Source organism: Pistacia vera, unplaced genomic scaffold (genome assembly GCF_008641045.1).
Source record: "Pistacia vera cultivar Batoury unplaced genomic scaffold, PisVer_v2 Contig371, whole genome shotgun sequence".
NCBI lineage: Eukaryota > Viridiplantae > Streptophyta > Magnoliopsida > Sapindales > Anacardiaceae > Pistacia > Pistacia vera.
In genome coordinates this window covers 352,918-377,754 of record NW_022196192.1, presented here as the reverse complement: position 1 = coordinate 377,754, position 24,837 = coordinate 352,918, and the positions used below count along the sequence as shown (strand labels likewise).

The 24,837-nt window shown below is 35.7% G+C and overlaps 3 protein-coding genes across 5 annotated transcripts; 1 reads left to right on the top strand and 2 right to left on the bottom strand.

Annotated features, from left to right (window-relative positions):
- The first annotated feature begins 4,511 nt into the window (after positions 1 to 4,511).
- Positions 4,512 to 9,394, top strand: LOC116140376 (acyl-coenzyme A thioesterase 13). Its single transcript, XM_031426022.1, has 3 exons — positions 4,512 to 4,783; positions 5,379 to 5,522; positions 8,960 to 9,394. Exons 1-3 carry the CDS (start codon positions 4,592 to 4,594, stop codon positions 9,101 to 9,103), a joined length of 480 nt encoding a protein of 159 aa, XP_031281882.1. The 5' UTR covers positions 4,512 to 4,591; the 3' UTR covers positions 9,104 to 9,394.
- A 51-nt stretch (positions 9,395 to 9,445) lies between these two features.
- LOC116140373 (calcium-dependent protein kinase SK5-like) lies at positions 9,446 to 15,092 on the bottom strand. 2 transcript variants are annotated; one of them, XM_031426019.1, is made up of 7 exons: positions 14,393 to 15,090; positions 12,839 to 12,982; positions 12,588 to 12,740; positions 12,367 to 12,482; positions 10,512 to 10,679; positions 10,199 to 10,423; positions 9,446 to 9,768 (listed from the first exon to the last, which is right to left on the bottom strand). In XM_031426019.1, exons 1-7 carry the CDS (start codon positions 14,967 to 14,969, stop codon positions 9,631 to 9,633), a joined length of 1,521 nt encoding a protein of 506 aa, XP_031281879.1. In that variant the 5' UTR covers positions 14,970 to 15,090; the 3' UTR covers positions 9,446 to 9,630. The 2 variants fall into 2 exon arrangements, with proteins under 2 accessions (XP_031281879.1, XP_031281878.1); XM_031426018.1 differs by having other exon boundaries at positions 12,367 to 12,740; positions 14,393 to 15,092.
- Positions 15,093 to 15,864: 772 nt separating this feature from the next.
- On the bottom strand, positions 15,865 to 24,452 carry LOC116140375 (protein DYAD-like). 2 transcript variants are annotated; one of them, XM_031426020.1, is made up of 9 exons: positions 24,332 to 24,452; positions 24,164 to 24,212; positions 18,248 to 18,623; positions 17,778 to 18,164; positions 17,609 to 17,666; positions 17,163 to 17,246; positions 16,621 to 16,976; positions 16,426 to 16,543; positions 15,865 to 16,320 (listed from the first exon to the last, which is right to left on the bottom strand). In XM_031426020.1, the coding sequence occupies exons 2-9, from the start codon at positions 24,192 to 24,194 to the stop codon at positions 16,222 to 16,224; spliced, it is 1,509 nt and encodes a 502-aa protein (XP_031281880.1). In that variant the 5' UTR covers positions 24,195 to 24,212; positions 24,332 to 24,452; the 3' UTR covers positions 15,865 to 16,221. The 2 variants fall into 2 exon arrangements, with proteins under 2 accessions (XP_031281880.1, XP_031281881.1); XM_031426021.1 differs by lacking the exon at positions 24,164 to 24,212 and having other exon boundaries at positions 24,332 to 24,437.
- Between the last annotated feature and the right edge of the window lie 385 nt (positions 24,453 to 24,837).

Below are 24,837 nucleotides of genomic sequence, written 5' to 3'. Positions count from 1 at the left end.
TTTTAGTTTTTAATTCAAAAAGAAAATTGAGATACTGAAAATTTTAAAATCTTTTTAACTTTTTTTCCATTTATCATACTACTTAGAATGAAAATTTTATATGTTTAATGTTATTATCTATTAAAAAATAAATTTTTTTTTTTAGTTTAATTTTAAATATTTAAATGATAGGGAATTGTCTTGTGGGTGGGGTAACATTACCTTACCATTGGTTGCACATTTGCTGGAGGCAAAGAGTCACGCATAGAAGGTGGGAGGGTAATTTGGTAAAACCGAAGGAGAGGAGATAAAGAAGAAAAAGACGAAAAGACAATTCAGTGATAACATCCTCTGCATTTGTATTAAAACCCAATAGTCACTAATGACATTATTTTAAGGGTGTAAATCTAAAATTTATGAAACTAATGGTATGAACTTGTCATTTCGCTAAGCCTTTGGTGGGAACATATCGTTTACTCCATGATCAATATGATAGCTTGAAAACACCCAAAAAAAAAAAAAAAAAAAATTAAATTTATCGCCTACACAACTAATAAAGCCCCTTCAAATTATTATATCAATTTTTTATTCCCATTTGCAATTTTATGTTAAAAATATTGATTTGAAAAAAAAAAGTATGCGTTTTACTACAAAGGAGGAAGAAGATAAAAGAGAAAAAGGAAAAAAATTCAATTTTTATTGGATTTTTTCTATCTCCTCTCTCCTAAATTCTCTGTTTTATGAAAATAAAACATATATATATATATAATGCTATAGACACCAAAATTTTACACCGAATTTTTGTACCAAATGATTGGCAACCAGTTAGACGCGACCACGCTGGAGTCTTTCGTGAATGAACGGTCGTCCAACATTTATGGATGCCCGCTCATATTTAATGGATTTTCGTTCATATTGTATGGACGGGTGTCCATTTACTATGGACGCCCTTCCAAAACAATTTAAAAGAAAAATAATGGACGTCTGTCCATCTTATATAGACGTGTGTCTATTTACTATTGACGGGCGTCCATATAAGATGGACGCTCATCCAAAAAATTTTAAAAAATTTTACATTCAATAAATAGGCGTCCCTTTTAGATGGACGTTTGTCCATTGTTTAATTTAAAAAATTTTACATTCAATTTGAGAGGCCCAAATTTTAGTTTAATAAAAAAAATTTCTTTAAAATTTTCAATTACAATGTTTAAAAATTTAGGCCTCCTAGAACAGGTTTCATTTCTCTCTTGCATTTTGTTTATAAATGAAAAAAAAAAATTTAATTGAAAAAAAAATTTGAGAATGGACGCCAGTTTTCATTTCTCTCTTGCCTTTTCTTTATAAATGAAAAAAAAATTGAAAATTAAAAAAAAAATTTGAGAATGGACGCCAGTCCACTCATTTGGATGGTCGTCCATATACTATTATATGGACGGCCATCCAAATGAGTGGACCGGCGTCCATATTTTTACTTAAAATCAAATTTTTTTTTTTCATTTAAAAATTTTATACTTTAAAAATAAATATTTCATCTGAAAATATATTGATGCTCGTCCATAGTAAAAGGACTCCCGTCCATAATATATGGACGGTAGTCCATAACTATGGACAGTCGTCCTTATAAGAGGACGGGCGTCCATAAATAATTTAGGCCAATTTTTTTAGTTTAAACTATGAACGAGCGTCCATTCTAGGTGGACGGTCGTCCATATAATATGGGCGGCAGTCCATTTCAAATGAACGGTCGTCCATATTTGATGGACGACTGTTCATTTGCAGAATATTTGTTAACGTGATACGTGGCTCGTCTAATTCAATGGACATGTCGTTCAATGTAAAAATTCGGTGCAAAACGTCGGTGTCCGTAGCATTTTTCATATATATTAACACTTTATTACACATTTTACAATTTACAAGATGGAAAAACATTAAAAATAGAAAAATGATTTCATAAACAAACATGCAAATATATTATGAGTAATTATACACTCACAACAGTTTTTCACAATCCTGACTTGACAGTTCGCAATTGGTCAATCGTAATTTATCAGGTGAGACTCATTATGAACTAATCAATTGCGAGCTGTCACGTAAAAGTTGTGAGAGGAAGTTTGTGAGAAAAAGTTGTGGGTGTTATATTTTTCAAATATTATATTGGTCTAGCAAAATAACATAAAACCATTGTGATAGAGGGTAATTTTGTCACTTCAAATGTCCACTTTGGGAATTTATCAGTGCTGTTTTGGTTATGTTACACAGTTGTATTACCTGACCTCTATATTGTGCAGTATTACACTTCAATTAACGTATAAATAAGGCGAATTGACAAAATTAACCCTAAACTGAGGTGTCATTTAAAATTTAGTGAATTCCTACTCTATGTAGCATAGACCTAAAGGGTGTGTTTGGTTCAAGATATGTTGTATTACTAGGAATGTTATATTAATGGAAATATAGATTACATTGAAGATTACTGGGAATGTTTAAGAAAATGTGTTTGGTTCGTTGGAATAAATTGGTGGATATATTATATTAATATGTTTGGTTGGGAAGAATAAATTTTGTGGGTATGTTATATAATTTACTAAATTACCCTCCTTTTTAAATATTAATATAATATTATTTTTTTTGTTATTTTTTTACTAACACTTTTAACCCCTGACATTTGAGATATTGCCAAAACACCCTAGAAACCAAAAAAGTTCAAAACTTGACAAAAACACCCTCACCCACCCCAAGTCGCTCCTAGCCGCCTGCCACCGTCGCCAGCGGCGGCGACAGTGGCCTGAACAGCCCACAACCTGCCAAATATAGCTAGTTATGCGCCGATATGACATTTTTTTGGTGGGATCCATCATGGATCTGGCCGAAAATGATCAAATCTACCACCAGAACTGGCCATCACTAACAGCCAAATATTTGGTTGTCGTTAACGGGCAGAGTTCTAGTCGTTGATGGCCAGAGATCTGGCTGTCATCAAAGGCTAGAGATCTAGCCGTCGTTGACGGCTAGAGTTTTGGTAGTCAACGACGGCCAAATAGATCTGGTTGGAAACGGTCGGATCTATGATGATCTGGAAGTTTTTGGCTAGAGATATGGTCGAAACGACCAAATCGACACACGGTCGGCCAGATCCAGGGTGGTTGTGCGCTGTTTCGGCGCCGACAATGGGGGCTAGATCCAACCACCACCCTTGGGTAATTTTTTTAACGTCCAGGGGGCGTTTGGATCATATAATGTTTAATTATAGGGGGATATTATATTAAAGGAAAGAAAGATCACCTTTAAGATTACTAGGAATGTTTAGAAAATGTGTTTGGTTGATTCAAATAAATTGGTGAATAATATGTTTAGTTGGGAGGATAAATAGGTGAGTATGTTATATAGATTACTAAATTGCCCTCCTTTTTAAATATTAATATAATATTATTTTTTGCATAATTTCTTTTAACCCCCTACTTTTCAGATTTAGCAAAAACACCCTTGCAACCAAAAACGTTTTAAACTTAACAAAAACATCTCTACCCACCCCAAGCCACTGCTGACAGCCAGCCATTGCCGGCGACCGCCAGTAGTGCCATAGATTTGGTCATTTCATAGCCAGATCTCACCGTGAAACAACTATGGATATGTGATCCATGGCCGGAAAAGGCCTCACCGACACACAACCAACTATATACTACTAGTCTTACGCCATTATAATGACTTTCGGCAGCCTCCGGCGGCAGTCGATGGCGGTTGGCAGTGGTGGCTAGTTTTGGGTACAATGGCATTTATGTAAATAGTGATAATAAGAAGGGCAATGTTGTCCATAAAATTTAAAAATTGAGGACAAAAGGGTCTACATGAGTGAATTGAGTGTTTTGTAAATCTTAACAAATATAAGACTAATTTGGACCAAATGCTCAACTGTTTAGGGGCAATATGGGAAACAAAATTAGATTACGTGGGAACTTACCCCCAAATGCCACTATTTGTCATAAAAGATTCCGAGAATAATTTTTTACAAATTAACCAAACATCGTCATCTACTCAATTTAAAATATATTACCCTAGTTATATAATATTATTACCCCCATTCCAAACGGCCCCAGGGGTATTTATATCCTAAAAAATCTATATATAAGAATAAAATAGTCCATTAGTATTTTTGTAAATTGTTTTTAAAATAAGGGTATTATTGTCCAAAAATTTTAATAATTAGGGGTAAAATTGTAACAAAAATAAGATTACCAAGTAATTTTAAAATACTTAAGAAAATGTAAATAATTAGATTACCTCCTATATTACCAACATTAATTACTATTGGTTTGGAAGATTACCGGAATCTTATATTACTTGATAATTAAATATGGTAATTAAGTAATATAAGATGACATTATCTCAATAATCTCATATAACTCCCCAACCAAACACATTGGAAGTGTCTTTTAAGTAATTACAGTATATTGTCCAACCAGTTGTGAAGGAGGGTATTTTCGTCACTTTCAAATGTCCACTTTTGGAATTGGATTATTTTACTCGGTTGTATCTTCCACGAAAATTGGGGAAGAAAAAACAAAGGAGAAACGCAGTAGTTGATTTTTGAGAGTCTGACCCACAAGAAGAGCAAATGGATTTGGAGTCAGTGAAGAGATATTTGGAGAAAGGAGGAGGAGAAGAAGAAGATGAGAAGAAGCAAGGATCAACAATTGATGGATTGCCTCTGAGATACTTTGAACGTTTTATAATGCAAGGTCTTCAAGTTGATCTAATTGAACCTGGTCGTGTCGTTTGCTCCATGAAAGTCCCTTCTCGTTTACTGGTATGTCCCTTTTCTTTCAAATCTTAACAAAATTCAATACTTTCGCAACCCTATTAATAGAAATTAAATTTAGTCCTTTTTTAACTTCCTGGAAATGATTTTCTTTTTTTTTAAAAGAATTTAATTGGTTGTGATGAGAAATCGTTCCGTTCAGAAATAATCAAGGGCTGAAGTTCTTCTTAAACCCATTTTCTGAGCAAACACACCATTGACTTCTCTTAAAATTAGAATTTTAGTTCATGTGTCTTCCAAATTTCAAAGCAAATCAATTGCGTAATTCTTAATTGAAATGAAATTTTGTTGATCATCGATTAGATAAGGCCTTTTTAGGATTTTAGTAATACGTTTACTTTGTAAAATGCGTGTAAGAGTGTTATAATGGGCGTATATAGCCCCATCTGTAGTCAAATTAGAAATCTTTGTGAAAAACAAGAGGAAATAGAACTTTTGGGTACTGTTTATAGGTAATGTACTTGAAAATGATAAATATGCTTTTCAAAATCAGAGCCACACAAGAACTTTTGTTTAGGATTTTTTTTAAGAGTACTTGATTCTGATTATACTTGTGGACTATGTTTGATTGTTTATTTGGAAGAATGGTGGTAATTTCTTGCATGGTGGGGCCACTGCCACGCTGGTGGACTTGGTTGGCTCGGCTGTAATATTCACTACTGGAGCTCCATTAACAGGAGTTTCAGTTGAGATTAATGTTTCATACTTGGATGCTGCCTATCTTGATGTGAGTATCTTTTCCTCTCTTTGTTATGTTATATTTTTGTAGTTGATTGTCCTTTATGTTCTAGATTGAATTGGTTGTTTGCAAAAAAAGAATATATAGTGCGAACAATGAAGGGATAAACTTCAGCAAGTATTATGTTTAACTCACCACCACCATATGTATTTTTATTTACTTTTTTTTTTTAACTGTTTTTTTATAGGGCTAGAATCCCCTGAACCTTGACTCCTCAACATGTGTTCGTCTTTTTGTGTTATATATGCATCTTGATATGTAAGTTTAGGCAAGTCGATACACATAAACAACAGGACCTGGTATTTATGTACTTTAATAGTTCACTATAGAGTGGTATCAATATTAGCTATGCGTGTGTGCAGAACTACACTAGCACACATTTTGGTCGAAATAATGTTCTTCTTGGAAGGTCAATGATAGGAACCCACTCTAATAACTCAACAATTTGGACTGGGTCATGGGTCTTTCATGGGTTTGGGTAGAACTCTCTTTGGAAAACCGGCTTGCCAAGGGAGGGTGCCCAAGCCTTTATAACCCACATGCCCACCCTTTTCCCTTTCAATTTGGGATCCTAATATTCCACCACGCTTCTGCAACCGACATCCACGTCGGCCTCTTTACCCCCGTCGGCCTCTTTACCTCTTGGGTGACTACGCAGATCCCTTTTCCCTCAGGCCTCCATGCCCTTTCTCGGGGTAGCAGCCCGGGCCCAAGGTCAGCCAACCACGGGTCAGCCTACCACGCGTGCGCTGCCACATAGGCGTAGGATCATGCTCTGATACTAATTGATAGGAAGCCACTCTAATAACTCAACAATTTGGACTGGGTCATAGGTTTTTCATGGGCTTGGGTAGAACTCTCCTTGGAAAACCAGCTTGCCAAGGGAGGGTGTCCAAGCCTTTATAACCCACATGCCCACCATTTTCCCTTTCAATGTAGGATCCTAATATTCCACCACGCATCCTCAACCGACGTCCACGTCGGCCTCTTTACCCCCGTCGGCCTCTTTACCCCTTGGGTGACTACGCGGATCCCCTTTCCCCCGAGCCTCCATGCCCTTTCTCGGGGTAGCAGCCCAGACCCAAGGTCAGCCTGCCACGCGTGCGCTGCCATATAGGCGCAAGATCATGCTCTGATACCAATTGATAAGAACCCACTCTAATAACTCAACAATTTGGATTGGGCCATAGGTCTTTCATGGGCTTGGGTAGAACTCTCTTTGGAAAATCGGCTTGCCAAGGGAGGGTGCCCAAGCCTTTATAACTCACATGCCCACCCTTTTCCCTTTCAATGTGGGATCCTAACAGTCAATAATAATGATAACCATGTACTTAGTTTATTTTGTTATATTATGATGTTATATTTAAATTTATTTTATTATATTATGATGTTATATTTAAATTTATTTTATTATATTATGATGTTATATCTATATTTATTTTATTATATTATGATTTTATATTTATATACTTCTCTAATATTTTCAAAATGTTCATACACTAATACAGATTGGAAGCTAAGGATTTTCTAAAGTTAATTATATTAGTTCAAATGGCTGGAATCACTGGGGTGTGTTTTGCGCTTATTCAGTACCTGAAAAATACAGCTCTTGTTTGATTTGCCACTTTTTGATAGTGTGAGTGAATTATAATTTTGTTCCTATTGCCAAAACATAATTGGTTAGTGGGGAACCTTATACTGATTGAGATTGTTTAGGCTCCATTTGGAACCATTTTGTTTTCAAGTTTCGTATAATGTACAAAACCTGTTCAGCATGTTTTGCATTTTCAGAAAGAGGAAAATCTAGTTTCATTCCTTAACAAATGAAAAGAAAGATACCAAGCATATTCTCAAGTCTTGAAAATACAGAATCAAAATTCTTATATTCGTTTTTTTTTTTCACCAAAATCATTTCATTAAAAAATACCGAACAACTTGTCATCTTTTCTTGGACTCCCAAATCATAATGATACATGGGCCGGCAGATTGATTAGGATTTAACTCCACTATCCGGCCTTCAAATATGCAGTTTGCTTAAATCCTACAATTTGTATGGCAACTCTTCATTTTGACATTTTCTGGAAGCATGTCATTCATGTGATATGCTCCCTCATTTAGCCCTTTTTTTGACGGAAAATAATACAATTACCGAAGAATGTGCACCGAATTCGTACACCGAATGATGTGGCACAATTCTGACCGTCGATTGATTATGAATTAATATTAATCGACAGTCAGGATTACGCCATGTCATTCGTTGCACGAATTCGGTGCGCATTCTTCGGTAACTGTAGCATTGCTCTTTTTTTACATTTTTAATTCAATACAAGATACCATTTCTGAATCACTTTGTGCAGTCTTCAATTAGCAATGTCATTGAAAAGTGTTTGAGCTCTGTAGCTAGCTGTGAGTTTTAGAGGTTTTCGTTTTTTTTATGAGCAAGGTTTCTTTGCCCCCCTCTCTTTCTTGTTTAGTGATAGGACACATTGCGGGAGGTAAATAAGAAGTGAATAAGCAGAAAAGAAATAGGATTTGGACTTATGCGCTTGGTTGAAGGAGTGGTTAGAGTGATGCAGAAAAGATAAATGCTTTACATGCTTGCTTCCAGGTTGTCCAACCAATGTATGCAATGTTGATGGATGGAAGGTGGTGGTAACTCTAATGATTATTATCTTAGCTGAGTAAATTTCAAAGCTGTCACTAGTATTATCTTGCTCATACAGTTTTCTTCATTAATATTTCAGACAGTAATTCTTCTGTGTTGTTTTTAGAACTTTACTTTTTCTAGCTAGGATGTAGTAGGTTCAAAGTAGGTGGATTTTTAATTTAACTTGAAACTAGAGACAAGCCCTGTGATATAATGGTTTTATTTTGTATGTTTAGTTGCCTCTAGCTTACTATCAAATTTCTCATTCTTGGTTTCCAGGCCCCTTAGCTATTGTTTTGTGGCTCAAATTAATTCAAATATCTAAAATTTATTGGGTCATTCCTGCCCCTGCAAATCCTTGTTTTTGGAGTTTGTAGATGCTTTAAGCAGAGACAATAAAACTATAGTTCTGTGGAAATGGGGCTGTTTCGGAAAGTTTTTGGGTACTTTGGATGAGAAGAATACAACGTTTGTAAGTTGAATAGAGAGGAAGACATTCATTCATTGTTGAATAGAGTTCGACTTTTAGCTTTCAAAAGCCTCTACTTTTTTGTTGAGCTGTGATATTCATAGTTTCTTGACAAGATAGATGGTTATGCTCCTTTCTAAGTGATTTTCTTTTGCTATATATTATAAATGAGCATCTTGTCATGGGGACATTGGGTTTATTTTCTTCTTATTATTTTTTTTATAGTAGGTAGGTTGGCATGCGTCTTTGCTGTAATTCATGAACAAAATATGCAAGCTAATGTTTAATTCTTTGTTGCTGTTTATTTAGGAGGAGATTGAGATTGAGGCCAAGACTTTACGTGTCGGGAAGGCTGTTGGTGTCATCAGTGTTGAGATTAGGAAGAAAAAAACTGGGAAAATTATTGCTCAGGGACGGCATACTAAATACCTTGCTATGACCAGTAAAATGTGAACTCCCTATAAATTTCAGCTTACCTGCATATTTGGAACCATCTTCCACTTGGAATTCCTACATTTTCATATATTATCCGCTAATAAATGTTCTTATAGTATAATATATGTACTGTATACATGTTCTTGTAAGAGACGGTGAGGACAAAACATTTTAGTTAAGATTTCTGTCAGATTGACTGATGGTAGTTTATATCAGTTGTTCTGCCGAATATCTATAATGTTGAACTACGGTGAACAAATTGTTCTTTAAATTGGAGAAATCCTTATGCCTGAATATGTTTTTGATTAATCTTATTTAAAGCTATTTACAGTTAGTGTCTTACAGATTCTCCTGTGTCTTGGATGTTGATTTCAGTTTAGGAATGTCTTATTATGCCACAAAATTGCATTTCTTGTTGAGGAAAAGATGACAAACACAAAGAAATGCAAAATTTGATTAGGCCACTTGTAAAGTTAGAAAGGGTCAAATATATCTTCCCCCTAAAACAAAAATACGGTATGGCTCAACAGTCTTAAAAGTGAAGATCAGTTGAAGTCATTAGATCCTTTGTTTATTACTCCTAAAGCATCTCCCAGATTAATTGTGTTTCTCATGGTTCTCCCAATTCCTCCATTGCCCTTCCGCATCATCGCTGCAAATTCCCCATAGTCTATTTGGCCATCCTGCAGCACAAAATTTTCATTAACATGAAGCAATAACTTGGAAAATTGGCTCCAATAACTTCAGGTTACAAACACATCTTAGAATAATTCACTAGCTCTCGATTTTGCCAAGGTCATTGTGGCACAGTAAAGATAGCACAGCATTTTCAAAGAGCAAATGGAACTGGGATCATGGGTTCAATTCTCACCACCAGTATTTTCTGAAAAAGAAACTAATCTAATAGAAAATTTCTGCATATTTTAGTTTGAAATTCAACAGCAAGAGAGTGATAGGCACACTAACAAACAGAACGCGAGCAATCCCTTTACTTGAAACTTTTGCGACCCATTTTCCCGATGAACTGCGCTTTTGAATCGCTTTCCTTATCAACATATAGTTAAAATGTCCTATTAGATTCATATAGGTCACGTGGAGAAGGAATAAACTTACATTATCTTGATCAATTTCTTTGATCATTTCATCAAGGTGAAGCTCACTTAAGCCAAATTCTTTGCAGGCTTGTTGAAGCTCATCAATGGTTATGTAACCACTACCATCCTTGTCGAAAAATGAGAAGGCAGACACTAAATTCTCCTCTCTTTCCAATTTATTTAAGTGCACAGTAGCAGCAAGGAATTCACCATAATCGATTGTTCCACTGTTGTCAATATCTGCCTGCCAAGCACCCAAAAAAATGTTGTTTCAGCCATAAAACACAAATGACTTGAATTTGTCTAACTAAATGATAGAAAAATTTTCTTACTGCATCCATGAGATCCTTGATTTCGGACTCCATAAGTTCAGAGCCAACTCGTTTCAAGCCATCTTTTAATTCATCAAATGTGATTGTTCCACTGTTATCTGTGTCTATCATTTTGAACAACTCCTTTAAACCACCAATTTCTTCTTCAGAAAGCCTCTCAGCTATTACCTACAATTTGGTCGTCAAATTCATACCAGGTCACCGTCATATTCACAGGTTCCTTACCGGTGCATGCAATTTAGACAAGGAAAAGCAGAAAAATCAATAGCATCCTTTAAGGGACAACTATTAAAATTTCAACATGACAGACACTTGAGAACGCGAGACTAGTATCTATCCAAAATCAATGTTTGTATGAATATAAAGGAGTTTAATTCTTTTTTACCTAAAAAAAATATGAGTTACTACAAGGGTGCTATGACCTTAAGCAAAGAAGTTGCAATAACCATATATAATCAACTATCAAGTAGGTGATAATGAAAATGTGGTGGACGCTAGATGCAGAGCAATAAAATTTTAGGGGCCAAAAGTACAAAAAGAAACGGCATAGGAATGTTTTATATTTCTCCAAAGAACACCCATTAGTTGAAGTAATTGATAATATTCATCTTCTATCTTACTGAAAAAGACACTTAAACAATATAACGTCCACATGTGGATATTAATTAGTTTAGTTGATAGAATCTCTCAGGGCCATACAATAGGGTCTTGAGATCAAATCTCCTTAGCATTAGAGTTTAGTGATTGTGGTTCATATATGTGAGACTCATAAAAATGAAAAAGAAAAAGGAAGTATAAATTGTGTACAGCAATAAGCTCTTCCTGTAAAAGCGCCAAACATGAGGTGGATATTTAGTTAGGGGTTGGAAAAGTGAATCTTTGAAAATCTCAGTAAATAAGCATTGAGACTTGGAGATCATATTTCATACTAGTCCCTTGCCTACCAAGCTGAACTTAGAAAAGCCATTAATTAAATAAATTGAAATTGCACACAAATGTCTTTTTACAATACTCTACCTTATGCTTATTTAAGCTATGCTAGGAGTCAATTAACTTACTGAAACCCTGCTTAATTTGGCCTTTGGGATGACTTGTGCAACATATTTATGTACTTCCCAAAATTATTAATCATTAATTACCATGCTGCAACATTTTCTAATCTGGACTTATTAAAAACACTAATTTTCAACTAAAACAAGGAATCAAACTTCATTTTGGAAAGAAGGTAATAAGGAATGCAGATCATATACTAGTCCCAAGATGGCAGCTACATGCATTTATGTGATACATTCATGATAGTTCAAAGTTACACGAAGGAGTCTAGATCTCCACAAGCGCTTGAAACTAATTGCCTATGGCATATGTTACACTCAATGCCCAGTAGATGCAAGTACACAAAAAATACTGATTACTGAAAATATTATTTTTTGCTTTTTTTGCTTTCTGGTACTTCAACCTATATGTTCTTACACTTTTGTTTCCATGCTTATTGATTTTTATATCTATAGGTTTATCTGTATTTGCCCCTACACTCATCTCATTGACTAAAAGTAATTCACCGGCAACAGCACAGTAATGGTATTAAAACCATATCTAGTGTATTCTGGTCAACTATTTTGACCTTGAATTAATCAAGATAGAATTCAGAAAGTAAACTCTCCAATCTTTCCTTACGACCAAGGGCAACCATCATATTTAAAAAAAGCAAGCACACAGAATGCAGTTATATTTGGTAATTCTCCACCTTCCATTAATGTCATCATTTCAGGATTAGTTGTTTCTTAACAGCTTTTGGTAGTGCGAGAATTCATGAGATGCAAGTCAAAATAAAACTAATAGATAATCAAAACCTTACACGCAAAGCCATCTTCTTTAGTTTGTTCATTGCTGAGAACTGTTTCAAGCGTGATAAGACTGCTGAATCAAGAGGTTTATCTGGGGCAACTTTGTCATCGATAATCCATGGGTGGCCTGATAAAATGTGTAATGTCAACAACATAATATTGTCAGTTGGGTTTAGCCATATCTTATATCCTAGCATTTTTCCTTGCTTTACACAAGTGAAAAGAGACTTACAGAGGACTTCGTGGGCAGTTAGCCTTTTCTTTGGGTTCAGATGAAGCATTTTTTGTATGAGATCTTTAGCACTATCTGAAATGCTGGGCCATGGTTCAGACTCAAAATCTAAGTTTCCTTGTAAAATCTGTCGGAAGATCCCCATTTCAGTTTCTGGAGGTGACAAGCGATGCAAAAATAACATTGGTGATATGGTGTAGAAGTACAGAAAACCAATTCTACAACAAACATGATCTAGAGCTTATTGCTACCTGCCCAAAAAGGTGGCACGCCACTTAGCAAGATGTACAAAATAACTCCAGCACTCCATACATCAGCTTCAGGTCCATAATACTTGCGTAAAACCTCTGGCGCAACATAGTAGGGACTCCCAACGACATCAGTAAAGATTTCACCTACAATGAAACAGAAGAAAAACAGAAATCATTGTCAAACAGAGATGACAACCGATATTATAGAATACAAAACACAAGAAAGTCTTTTACAGATATAGCAATAACCAATGGATGAACAAAGCAGACCTTAGGTTTCCAACTATTAAACAAAAAAGCATCAACCTACAAAAACTTAGAAGAATATGCTGAGACGCAAAGAGTTTACTCATGATCAATAAGAACACAGAGCTACTAATCATATGAGCTATCCAATACATAATATTCTCAGTCAAAGACCTCTGCAATGTCCCAAAAAACAAAAAGAAATCGTCAGGTAAACCCAATTATCAACAATGGTCTCATTTGCTTATAATCCATTTATTCATGTCCATCATGATGGTATTGACAGAAGTCGTTATAAATTCCGCATCAACAAACACAAATTCCCAAATTAATCAGGTTTCTCCAGTGGCTGAATCAAACTCTATGATTTCCCTGAATCAGAAGGTACAGAATCATGAAAAAAGTAGAAACAATGACTTATATCCCTAAAATAACTTCATTCCCTTGAATGATGTTTCAATCCAATAGATTATTCTTTAATCTGCTTAACTGGAAGGAATAGGAAGCTACTCCATTTACCTAGAATAACAAACATTACAACATTATTCACATAATCCCAAAAATATAGCTGTGCCCATAAACACATAAGTAGTGATGAAACTTGAAGATCAAAACAAAGTAAATAAAGCTAATTCTTTGATCATAGAGACTAATCAACAAAATCACAAAAACTACCATTACTTAAACCCAAAAAAGCATATAAAATAACCTCACCCCCAAATATAAAGAAGATAAAAATCCAAGTAAAATCCAACTTTCAACAATGGTCTTATTTATACTGAAAAAATAAGAAAGCATATTGACTCAAATACAACTGTTATTTAGGATTTTCAGGGGCTGCAGCTTTAGTACTTGTTTGCATAATATTCTCCACTTTGCTTATTATCCACTTATAAATCCTTGTGCATCATGTTGGTATTAACAGAAGTCTTTATAAATTCCGCATCAACAAACACAAATGACCAAATTAATGAGGTTTCCCTAGTGGCTGCATCAAACTCTATAACTTCACTGAATCAGAAGTCACAGACTCGTAAACAAAGAAGTAACAATAACATGTATCCCAGAGATATAGTTGTGTCCCGAAACACAAAAGTACTGATGAGACTTAAAGATCTGAACAAATTACATAAAGAGAATGCATACTTCATCAAATAGAAATTTTAACTATAAGATTATCAAATCTTATTATAAAGTTAATTCTTTGAACATAGAGATTAATCACCAAAACCACTATTACTCAAACCCAAAAGAGCATATAAAATATCCAAGAAATTAACAATGTGTTAACAATAATAAAAAACTAACCTGGCTTATAGAAAACAGACAAGCCAAAATCAGTAGCTTTAAGAGCAGCATCTTCACCAACACCAAGAAACAAAAAATTCTCAGGCTTAAGATCTCTGTGCATAACTCCAAGAGAATGACAACACTCAACCACACCAACAACAGTCTTGATCAACTTAGCCGCCTCTCTCTCACTGTAATGTCCCTTTTCAACAATCCTATCAAACAACTCGCCTCCTTTACAGAGCTCCATCACGATATGGACACAAGACTTATCTTCATAAGTGCCATGGATTCTGACCACGTGTGGATGCTCTGAAAGATGGTGCATTATCTGGATTTCCCTCCAAACGTCGTCGTAATCTTCCTGGCAGATAAGTTTGCGCTTTGGGATGGTCTTGCATGCATAGTTGAGGGAGGTGGTCTTGTGGGTGCATAAATACGTGGTGCCAAACTGACCTTGGCCAAGCTTTTTGCCTAAAGTGTAGAGGTCAGTAAGGTTTTGAGTGGCGTATGGAAGAACCCTGGAGGTTTTCTGATACGGTGGTTCAGTTAAAGTTGTATCATTATCATTATGATTATTAAGATTATAATTCATGGTGTAAGATATAAGTTTGATGAAAGAGGAGAAGAAGAGAAGAGGAAAGAGAGAGGTTTGAAGAGGAGGGAAACAGGGAACTGGGTAAATAATAAATGAGAGCTTGATTCGGACAGAGATTAAGAGTGATGAGTTATGTTGTGGGGATTGACTGTGTTTAATTGGTGGGTTCAGAATAGAAAAAGATTAGGTGGGATTTGACATTTCTGCCTCATTTATTTTATTATATAAAGTACAAATGAATGTCCGTATGAAAATATGTATACAATACCAGACAAAATATTCTGGATATCTATTAGACTTATGATTAAAAATAGGGATCTAGATACATCCACCCTTAGATTAAAAAAAATATTTACTTTATAAATTATATTATCATAGCTTTATATTATTTTTGAAATATCACACATTAATTTTGCAATGAACAAGTAAATCTTATCATTTGCCTTAGTTGCAACTGGCAAGTCAACAAATTTATATAACGTTTAGTAATAATTAAAGTCAGTAATTCCATTTTAACATCATAAATCTGCCTTGTCCAATAATAATAATGAATTAGTTAAAGAATATTATGATACATGTATTATGATTTTAAAAAAATATTGTAAATCTGGTCATCTATACGAAAAATGCCGTATCGTATTTAAATGTATCATGTGGGTGGCAAAACAAAATTGTAAATTAAATATTATAAAATAAATTAAAAAGGAAAAATGAAGTGTTGGTTGGTGGAGACAAAGTTGAGATGTTGGAATATTATTCCAATTCAAGATGCAGCATGTGCTTTGCCCCTGCAGCTTTGGATCCCAATTCTAAAATTGTGTTAATTGAATAAACCCTAAACATGCCATTGAAATAAAAACAAGCATCCAATTGAAACAATATTTTAGTGCACCACATTAAAAGTAAATTATATAAATATGAAGAGATCCACAAGACATTTGAGTTTAGTGTCAAACAGCATATTTTCCTAAAACCCATCTACAGCCTAAGACCAGTTAGGCATAATCTCAAAAATTAGTTGGGTGGTAAGTTAATAATCGTCGGACAAATAATTAAAGGTTAAATGAAAATCCTACTGGTTTATCCACGACTTCAAATAGGAGAACCATATGCTTCAGATTTATATGCTCTGTACAAATATCTATATTTGACTAATCTAAGGGTAACCACTGTTGTCTAGACATAAATATATAGCTAAATTCCTATTCTATCATCTCATATCCATCTTAGAGAGAAAAAAGGTAAGAGTCTATATCTTTGATGCCTGCATACCACTAACTGTATTTGAAATCTCCAGTATTTGTTGTTCCACTTTAGCTTTCCATTTCACCAGCTCCTTAAACATTTCCTGTCAAAGAAAACAACTCTGAGAGGCGCTTCATTGATATGAAATAAGCAGAATATGTACCAAAAGATGCATCAATGAAATTTCTCAAGATATCGTCAACATTACCTGAAAAATAAGTAACGAATTATCGAGCTCTAATTTTGAATTGGTAATAACAGAAGAATCTGGGGTCACATTAGCTTGGTCTTCCTCTTGCTTCCTGGGTACTAGCTCCTGCACATCTCTGTCCAAGGAAAAGAAAAAGAGCCTAAGCGGAATTATAACGTTATGTCACAAACTCAATTTAGCTAGTTTAGTTACCTCTTCATTTTAGCCATTTCTTCCTTCAGCAGCTTGAGCTCCCTAGCACAAACAGAATCCTGAGAAGGGCTATCGCCAGGCTTCAACAGAGATGGTGAAGGTAAGTTATCTCGCAATGCAGCCTCCTGACCAACATTTCCCGGATCTATGTTCCCTAACATAGGTACAATATCTTCCTGAATATCATCCAGGTTGGTGCTCTCCAGCCAATCTTCCCATCCTTCATGATCTGGATGATCTGGAGAGCTAAAGGTATTGCATTGCTTCAATGCCTGCATACTGATCAACGTATTTGATATTTCCATCAGTTGTTGCTCGATTTTAGCCTTCCATTTTATCAACTCCCTGTACATGTCCTGTTGAGAAATAAATGTCAGATATGAATCTGTTGAGCTAAACTGACACGCAATTACAAGAGCACATCATCCGAAAACTTGAATAATGGAAACTCTAACATGAACTACTAGAAATCACTGGCAGTCTATCCTTTTATTGTTATGTGTTCAAAGTTTCAACAACTTGAGGAGGAATTGCTTTGCTACCTGCATACCACTCAAAGAACTTGATAGCTCCATTAGTCGCTGATCTGTTTTAGCTTTCCATTTCACCAGTTCCTTGTGAGTATCCTATGTAAAGGAAAAGACCCAAATGAAGCTTCAAAAAACAGGATTTATTAACTGGGAAAATTTAAGTCATTTTATATTTATAAAGAATGAGAAAGTACATAATATTGGAAATTTCCTCAAAGTATCATCCGAACGAATAATCTAGGTAGCTTAATACAAATATTTTTGCATTTTTTTGTTATTTTTATAGAAAAAAAAAAAAAAAATCCCTTTATAAAAGAAATTGCTGAACAATTCAAAGATATCAGAGGAAGGTCCCGCAAAATTTTGAATTCTTTAACAGTCAAGTGAACAATTTAGAAACCTCAAGGGAGATCAATGATTATGCCATCATGTTTAACAAACAATTGTTCAACATTAACCTCAACCGGATTAGCTTGATCTTGCTCCTGCTGATGGCACACTAGCTCCTGCATATCCCTGAAAAAGAAAGACCACCTAAGATCACAGAAAACAAGTACTGGGGGGTGCAATATAACAATTAAAAAGAAAGCATTTCAATTCCAAAAAAAAAGAATATTCACTACATACCTCTTCATTTTCTCCATTTCAACTTTAAGCACCTTCAACTCTCCAGCACAAACAGAATCCTGAAAAGAGCCACCACTACACTTCCACCAAGATGATGGGGGAACATAGTTAGGATCTGGCACCCCAGCCTCCTGCTTAATCTTAACTAGGTCAGCATTCTCCAACCAATACTCCATCACTCCTTCAGTGTTGTAACAACGCCTAAACCTCTCTGCACCACCTGGTGCCACTTTACCATCAATGTGCTTCAGCAGATGGTCCAAGAGCCCAGTATCACCAATGCGTTTACGAGCTGCTGTTCTGAGCACTGGTCGAGATATTGGATTCTCAAAAACAGCCCCTTCATCCTTCAAGATCTCTAGCATACTTTGTTCAGCCAGCTTATACCTTCAAAATTTAAACTTCATTGTTAAATGATATGACACAAAGACGAGCAATTAATAGAAAAGTTAAAACTGATTAACCCGTACCTATCAGCAGACCATCGGTCCTTGGTATTCTCAAGCTTATTATGCTTAGACTTACGAGAAGAACTGTTGTTCTGTGGCCTTAGCTTTTCACGTTTTGTAGTTCTTGCCTCTCTAAGTTGGCCAAGTTTCAGGCGTTTTCTGTTCCGACTTTCTGACCCTGAAGATTCAGCTGTCACAGCTTCTCCAACATCTTTCTGATCTTCATTCTCCTTAACAATACTGGGTGACATTTTGGAATTGCAGTGTTCGCGCTGGAAGGTAACTAGTCGAGAAACTCCCCACCGTGACATACCAGTACGCTTTAGCTCAGACCAGCATAGCCCTTTCTTAGAGGTTTCGTCCAGTCTCCCACGATTTTTCAGAGTTTCTGAAGCACCTACAAACAAAGATAAAAATCAATAAGTCAGAGTTGCGATCAAGTCAGTATCTCAATCATTATGCTCAAAAGAATCAAGATGAACTTATTAAACAAAGAATAGGAAAAAAAAAAAAAAGTCTTCACCACTACCAGCAAAATCATGTGAATTATTTTATTAGCAAAGAACTTATACTGAGAACATCAATGATAAATACAACTTTCCCAAATTTTAATGCTACATGAAGCTTGTTAGATCTTAAATATTGTTGAGACCTTGCATCCAAACTTTACTTTTCGGTTCTTTGTGCAAACGTAACACAATATAAGAGTTAGCTTGATCAAGTGTCTTGTGTCCAAATCTCCCATTGCATTAATAAAATTTTACTAACTTGTATTTGTTTTTGTTTCTGACGTTGTAGGTATGGTTGTATTTGCTCCACACTCATTTCACGCGAAGGAGCCAGTTAGAGTTCAGATACTATTTTTAAGTTCTTAGTCTTGAGTCAAAAAATTCAAGCTAAAATGTAATCACACTTTGTCCACAGGATACTTCAGCAAAATCTTCTATGTATTGATAACACCACTGAGCTTTTGTTGTCACATTTCTACACTGAACTATACTTGGCACAACGTCTAAAAGTCACTTGTCTCATAAGTTTGAAATCGAAATGCAATTTTGCCACCAAGATCTAGTGTAAAGGCAGGCACAATATGCGGATAAAAACTATTAACCATAAAAGAAAAGGGTTTACAGTGAACTCACAATAGTGTACCTAAATCTATAATTTGTAAAAATACTAGAAGTACCAGCATCAGAATTAAACCTGGAAGTGTAACTATTATCTGGTCAGTCTCTCAGGCAACCAAGGTGTGTTGATCTAGACTGTAAATATATAAAGAAAGAAAGAGGCAGAGAGGAAAAGTATACTAAAGATTTATAGATCTGATTCCTATAATCTATGAAATTCAACCAGAACTTCATCGAAAATTGACAAGTAACTTCATTTAGCATTTTATCATTAAAAAAAAAAAGTGCAGCATCAAAGTAAGAATAAAATGACAGCCACGACAATCCCTTTTGCTAAAACATGCAATATCGTTTTGCAAAGCGAGCAATGATTGTCATGGCTGTGACATTGATAGTCTATCACACTGTTACGGCATTGATAGTCTATCACAGTGTTATGATATTAATAGTCTATCACACTGTTATTGCTGTAACTGTAAGTATAACAACTGTTATATAGGTGCCTCACAATTTGAAAGAGTTCAAGAATCCATATGAGCAAATAGCATGTCATGAACAGTAAACAAGAAAACACAAATGCACAGCAGGTTACTTGGCATGCATTATATGCAGAACAAAAGGACAAACAATGGATTACCAAACTAGTAAGATCTTCATATTATTATTATTTTTAACTCTTGTATTTTCTAGGAGTATTAACTCATACCAATCACAAGCAACAAAGGTAGATAAATAACCCACTCCCTTTTAAAATTACCAAGAACTCTCATTTTTAACACAAAAAACCTTGCACCATGTGAGACAACTCACCAGTTGTACTATCGAGAAAGACAGAGCAAGAGAGTGAAAACATCAGGTATAATCTAAAAATTTAATTTTCTTCTATATTCATGGGTCTTCTATCTAAGATTCTAATACACTAGCTCAGTTAAAGCAGTCAGATTGCACCAGCTGGCCTGGATTACACAGGCACAGTACTATACAACCCAACCCAGTTCCTCTACAGGCACAACGCAGCCCTAGTCTGGCCAGAGCCAACACTATTGATAGGCCATGCTATCTATATATATGATGAGACTGACTCCTAATGCTGGTCTATTGTAAGAGACTTAAGAGTGTGAAGTAGGGGATTTTGGTGCAGTAGCCAGGAAGGTTCTTTGTGTGTGAGGTGTTAAGGATGGTTTAGGAAGGGACAGATAGCATTAAGGGAGTGGGTGATTGAAGAATTCTGTTATAAGGAATAGAATAAATGGGGAGACAGTGGGATATGGAATATTCAAAAAAAGAAAAAAGTGGAGAGTGGGAGGTTGCTGGCCCTCGAAGTCCAGCACTATGTGGGAGGGGATGGCTCTCGAAGACCAACATTATTTTTGATTTCTTGTTTTGGTTTATGGTTTATTTGATTTCCTGTTTTGGCTAGTGTTGTTAAGTTTCTTGTTGCTGTGTAATTTGTGTTGCTGGAATATCAATATAAGTGCTAGTTTTTTTGGATTTTGGCTACTAATTATTGTTGCTTTCTAAGTTTAATTCGATTGTTTGCTTGCTATTTCTGTTGTCGTTGGCTGGCTTGGGATTGGTACCCATCAATTGGTATCAGAGCAGGTTGTCTGGGTAATGGTTAGGACAAGAATGGAATCAAGATTGGAAAACATGGAAAGAGCGGTGACGAAATTGGGAGTTGACGTGGGAACCATTCGTGGGTGTATGGTTGAAATACAAACGTGGATGAGGAGAAAGGATGAAGAAGACATGGGAAAGAAAGAAAAAGAAAGTTCACCGGAAAGGCCAAGGTCATCAAAAAATGGTCAAGGTCGAAATATGGGTCATTGGACTGAAGGAGAGACTTCCAACAATGGTGAACATATTCGAAACGAGCTGGGGGGCCGGAAACTCGAGTTACCCATCTTCTCCGGTGAAGATCGTTATGGGTGGATATTTAGAGCAAAAAGGTATTTTGTCATTAACGGAATTTCAAACCAAGAGAAGCTCACAGCAGTAGCAGTGTGCATGGACGGCGATGCCATCAATTGGTATCAGTGGATGGAGACCCGAGCTCCGATAACATCTTGGTCGGCCTTCAAGTTGGTACTCCTTCATCGTTTCAGTGGGTCACAAGAAGGAAGCCCGTATGAAGCTCTCATGGGAATCAAGCAACTAGGCACGATGGAAGATTACTGGCGAAATTTTGAAGCTATCTCATCGCCGTTGACGGCAGAGAAGGGGAGATTATTGTAGCTGCGTTTTTTAATGGGTTAAAGGCAGAAATTAGGGCTGAAACCAGGTTGACCCAACCTGACAGCCTAATTCAGTTGATGGAATTAGCCCAAAGGATAGAGGAAAGGAAATGGGCCTTGGGGAAATTGAAAATTGGGCTGGGTCAACATGGAATAGCAAATAAAATTGAGTGTGGGCTTGAGCAATTTGAGAATGGACCTGGAAGTGGACTCGAGTCAGCTATGTATGGGTCAAGGCAGGAAATTGGATCAAGGGAAATTGGATATAGGGCACAAACACAACACAATCACTCATTTGACAACCCCAAGACATTCCTTCATCGATCAGCAACGATACTCTGTCAACCCCTCGCCAAAGCACCAAGCATGGGAGGAGAGGCAGTCGAGCTCGGCGCCGACCGCCGATCACCAGAGTAGTAGCACAACAATGCAAAAATCAGCAGATTTTAACCCTTTTTATCGGCAAGATTTACCTTTCAAACGCATGACTGAGAGCGAAATTCAACGGAAGAGAGAACGAGTCTTGTGTTTCAGATGTGATGCTAGATTTGTTCCAGGGCATAGATGTGGGAAAAAACAATTCCAAGTGATATTGGTTGATGAAGAAATTGAGGAAGAGGAGGGCGATAAAAGAGTGGAGGAGCAGGGTTGTGTCGGGTAAACAATTGTCATCTAGGCATCTTCCCACCTTGAGGACAAGGTGGTACTGCTCGGGGGGGTATTGATGAGACCCACTCCTAATGCTGGTCTATTGTAAAAGACTTAAGGGTGTGAAGTAGGGGATTTTGGTGCAATAGGCAAGAAGGTTCTTTGTGCGTGAGGTGTTAAGGATGGTTTAGGGAGGGACAGATGACATTAAGGGAGAGGGTGATTGAAGAATTTTGTTATGAGGAATAGAATAAAAGGGGAGACAGTGGGATATGAACTATTCAAAAAAAAAAAAAAAAGAAGAGAAAAGTGGAGAGTGGAGAGTGAGAGGTTGCTGGCCCTCGAAGTCCAGCACTATGTGGGAGGAGTTGGCCCTCGAAGACCAACATTATTTTTGATTTCTTGTTTTGGTTTATGGTTTATTTGATTTCCTGTTTGGCTAGTTTTGTTAAGTTTCTTGTTGCTGTGTATTTTGTGTTGCTGGAATATCAATATAAGTGCTACTATTTCTAGATTTTGGCTACTGATTATTGTTGCTTTCTGGGTTTAATTCGATTGTTTGCTTGCTACTTCTGTTGTGGTTGGCTGGCTTGGGATTGGTACCCATCAATATATATATATATATATTATTATATATTAATATATATATATAATATATATATATATAAAGGGGTCCTTTTGAGTCTTGCAACTAGTCACTGCCACAAGGCAACAGTTAGTGTTCTATGTAGCCCTAATGACTGCCTAGAAAATTTTAGTCGCCCAAAATCTACTCTAAATGCCTATTTGGGCTGCTTTAATTCTTTTCTTACATTTTCTTTCTGGTTAAGTTCAAAATACACATAGACCTTCTAACAGCTGGAATAAAAAAAATAAAAACAAAAGAATTAGGCTCTTACATACCACACCTCACCACCAGTAGTGGACCATTTAGGCCATGGGCTTCAAACCATGTTGTCCCAAGCTTGGTCCAAGGCCAGTAATAAGCTAAGGTAATACTTTGGTACAGCCTGTTTTACATCTCTAGGCTCTAGTTTATCTACAGAGTTACTATGTCTCTTAAATAATCAAATCATTTTAGAAGCAATGGGCTTCCTATCATTAATATGGAATGTTACATACGAAAGTGCTTCCTATCAATAGATCATCATACATGCAAGATCAAGGGCGGGTATGATATGAAGGAAGAGTGGCAGAAATAAAAATAGTCAGAAACCCTAAAGAACAAGTCAAAAGGGCGAACCATAAGATACATTTCTACAAGAGCTCATATATTACAGGGATCCAAGACTCTGTTTCATGAGCAAAATCCCCCTGATAGAACCTAGACTTGAGTACTTTTACTTTAGCTCCCAGAATTTGATACTAGCTCATTTAGATGTGAATTCACATCATCTCCAATATATAGCTGTACATGAAATCTTTAGTCCAAGAACTTAAAACACTATTGACAGGCTATCTACAATCTACTCTCTGAAAAATTATCACCGCAATTACAACACAAAATATTTCAAAAAAATATCCAAGAAATCGACCTCTTTCCTAAGTGGGTATTCCATTCCACCTCACAAATATACCACAAAAAATTGTTCCTCTTGTTATCCATTAGTTGTGCCACAATCTTCCTATTCACTCCATCATCACCAGTAAAAATAACTTGATCGCAATTCAATCATCACAAATAAAGCCATATAAACAAGCAAATAAACCCCACATTGACCCCACTCCTATTCCCCCATAAGCTCCCCAATTTTCTTTGGTTTTCCCAGCAATCAAACAGAAAGAGAATGACACCCCAAAACCAACAAAAGGGAAAACAAAAAAGAAAAAAACCAACAGTCATGATCCGATCAGCGTAACGACAGCGTTCAGACAAGCACATGGTACAGAGAGAATAAAAAAAGAAAAATTAGGGTTTAGGGTTTTACCTTCGGAGGAAATGGGTGCCACCTTCAACATTTAACACATTCTAAAACCCTAACAACAACATATACCCAAAAAAAAAAAAAAAAGAACAAAAAGAAAACAGAAACAATTAAATAAATATAAAATAATAAAAATGAAGAAAGAAGGAGAAAATGAGAGAGAGAGAATGCCTGCTAGGAATTTTGGAAGAAACGGAGAAGTGAAGTGGCCGACACTGTAGCCAAAGATGTTCTTTCTATTCTCTCTTGCACTTTTAAAAAAATGTTTATCTAAAATAAATTATTAAAATAAACCCTAGTCCCTAAACCTAACCGCCAAAATCTATAAATGCTTATTTTATTTTATTTTGTGCTCTTTGCGCATGGGTTGGATTTAGGGGGTAGCCGCGTGGGTTTAAACGGAAAGGCATAAAATAAATTAATGCCACGTGGGTTATTCCTGCCATAATCGATTTAATCATTTAAATAATCAAAATTATTTTGTAATTATTTTTCTATATAGTATATTTTATGTGTGAATAACTTTTATATAGTTATAAAAAATTATAATCTTAATTTGAGATAGTTATAAATAAGAACAAACTTCATATTGTAATAAGTTATATTTTTTTTTAATTTCCCTTTTAAGAAAATTATTTCCACATAGTAATAATTATTTGTTTATTAACAAAAAAATT

Coding starts and splice junctions, on each gene's coding strand:
- LOC116140375 (XM_031426020.1), bottom strand. CDS start 24,194: ATGTTGAAGGTGGCACCCATTTCCTCCGAAG. Junction 18,624..24,163: donor GGCACCCATTTCCTCCGAAG/GTAAAACCCTAA, acceptor CTTTGTTTGTAG/GTGCTTCAGAAACTCTGAAA. Junction 17,247..17,608: donor ATCAAGCTAATCCGGTTGAG/GTTAATGTTGAA, acceptor TCCTTTACATAG/GATACTCACAAGGAACTGGT.
- LOC116140376 (XM_031426022.1), top strand. CDS start 4,592: ATGGATTTGGAGTCAGTGAAGAGATATTTGGAGAAAGGAGGAGGAGAA. Junction 4,784..5,378: donor AAGTCCCTTCTCGTTTACTG/GTATGTCCCTTT, acceptor TTTATTTGGAAG/AATGGTGGTAATTTCTTGCA. Junction 5,523..8,959: donor TGGATGCTGCCTATCTTGAT/GTGAGTATCTTT, acceptor CTGTTTATTTAG/GAGGAGATTGAGATTGAGGC.
- LOC116140373 (XM_031426018.1), bottom strand. CDS start 14,969: ATGAATTATAATCTTAATAATCATAATGATAATGATACAACTTTAACT. Junction 12,983..14,392: donor GTCTGTTTTCTATAAGCCAG/GTTAGTTTTTTA, acceptor GTTTCATTGTAG/GTGAAATCTTTACTGATGTC. Junction 9,769..10,198: donor AAGAAATTGATCAAGATAAT/GTAAGTTTATTC, acceptor TTTGTGCTGCAG/GATGGCCAAATAGACTATGG.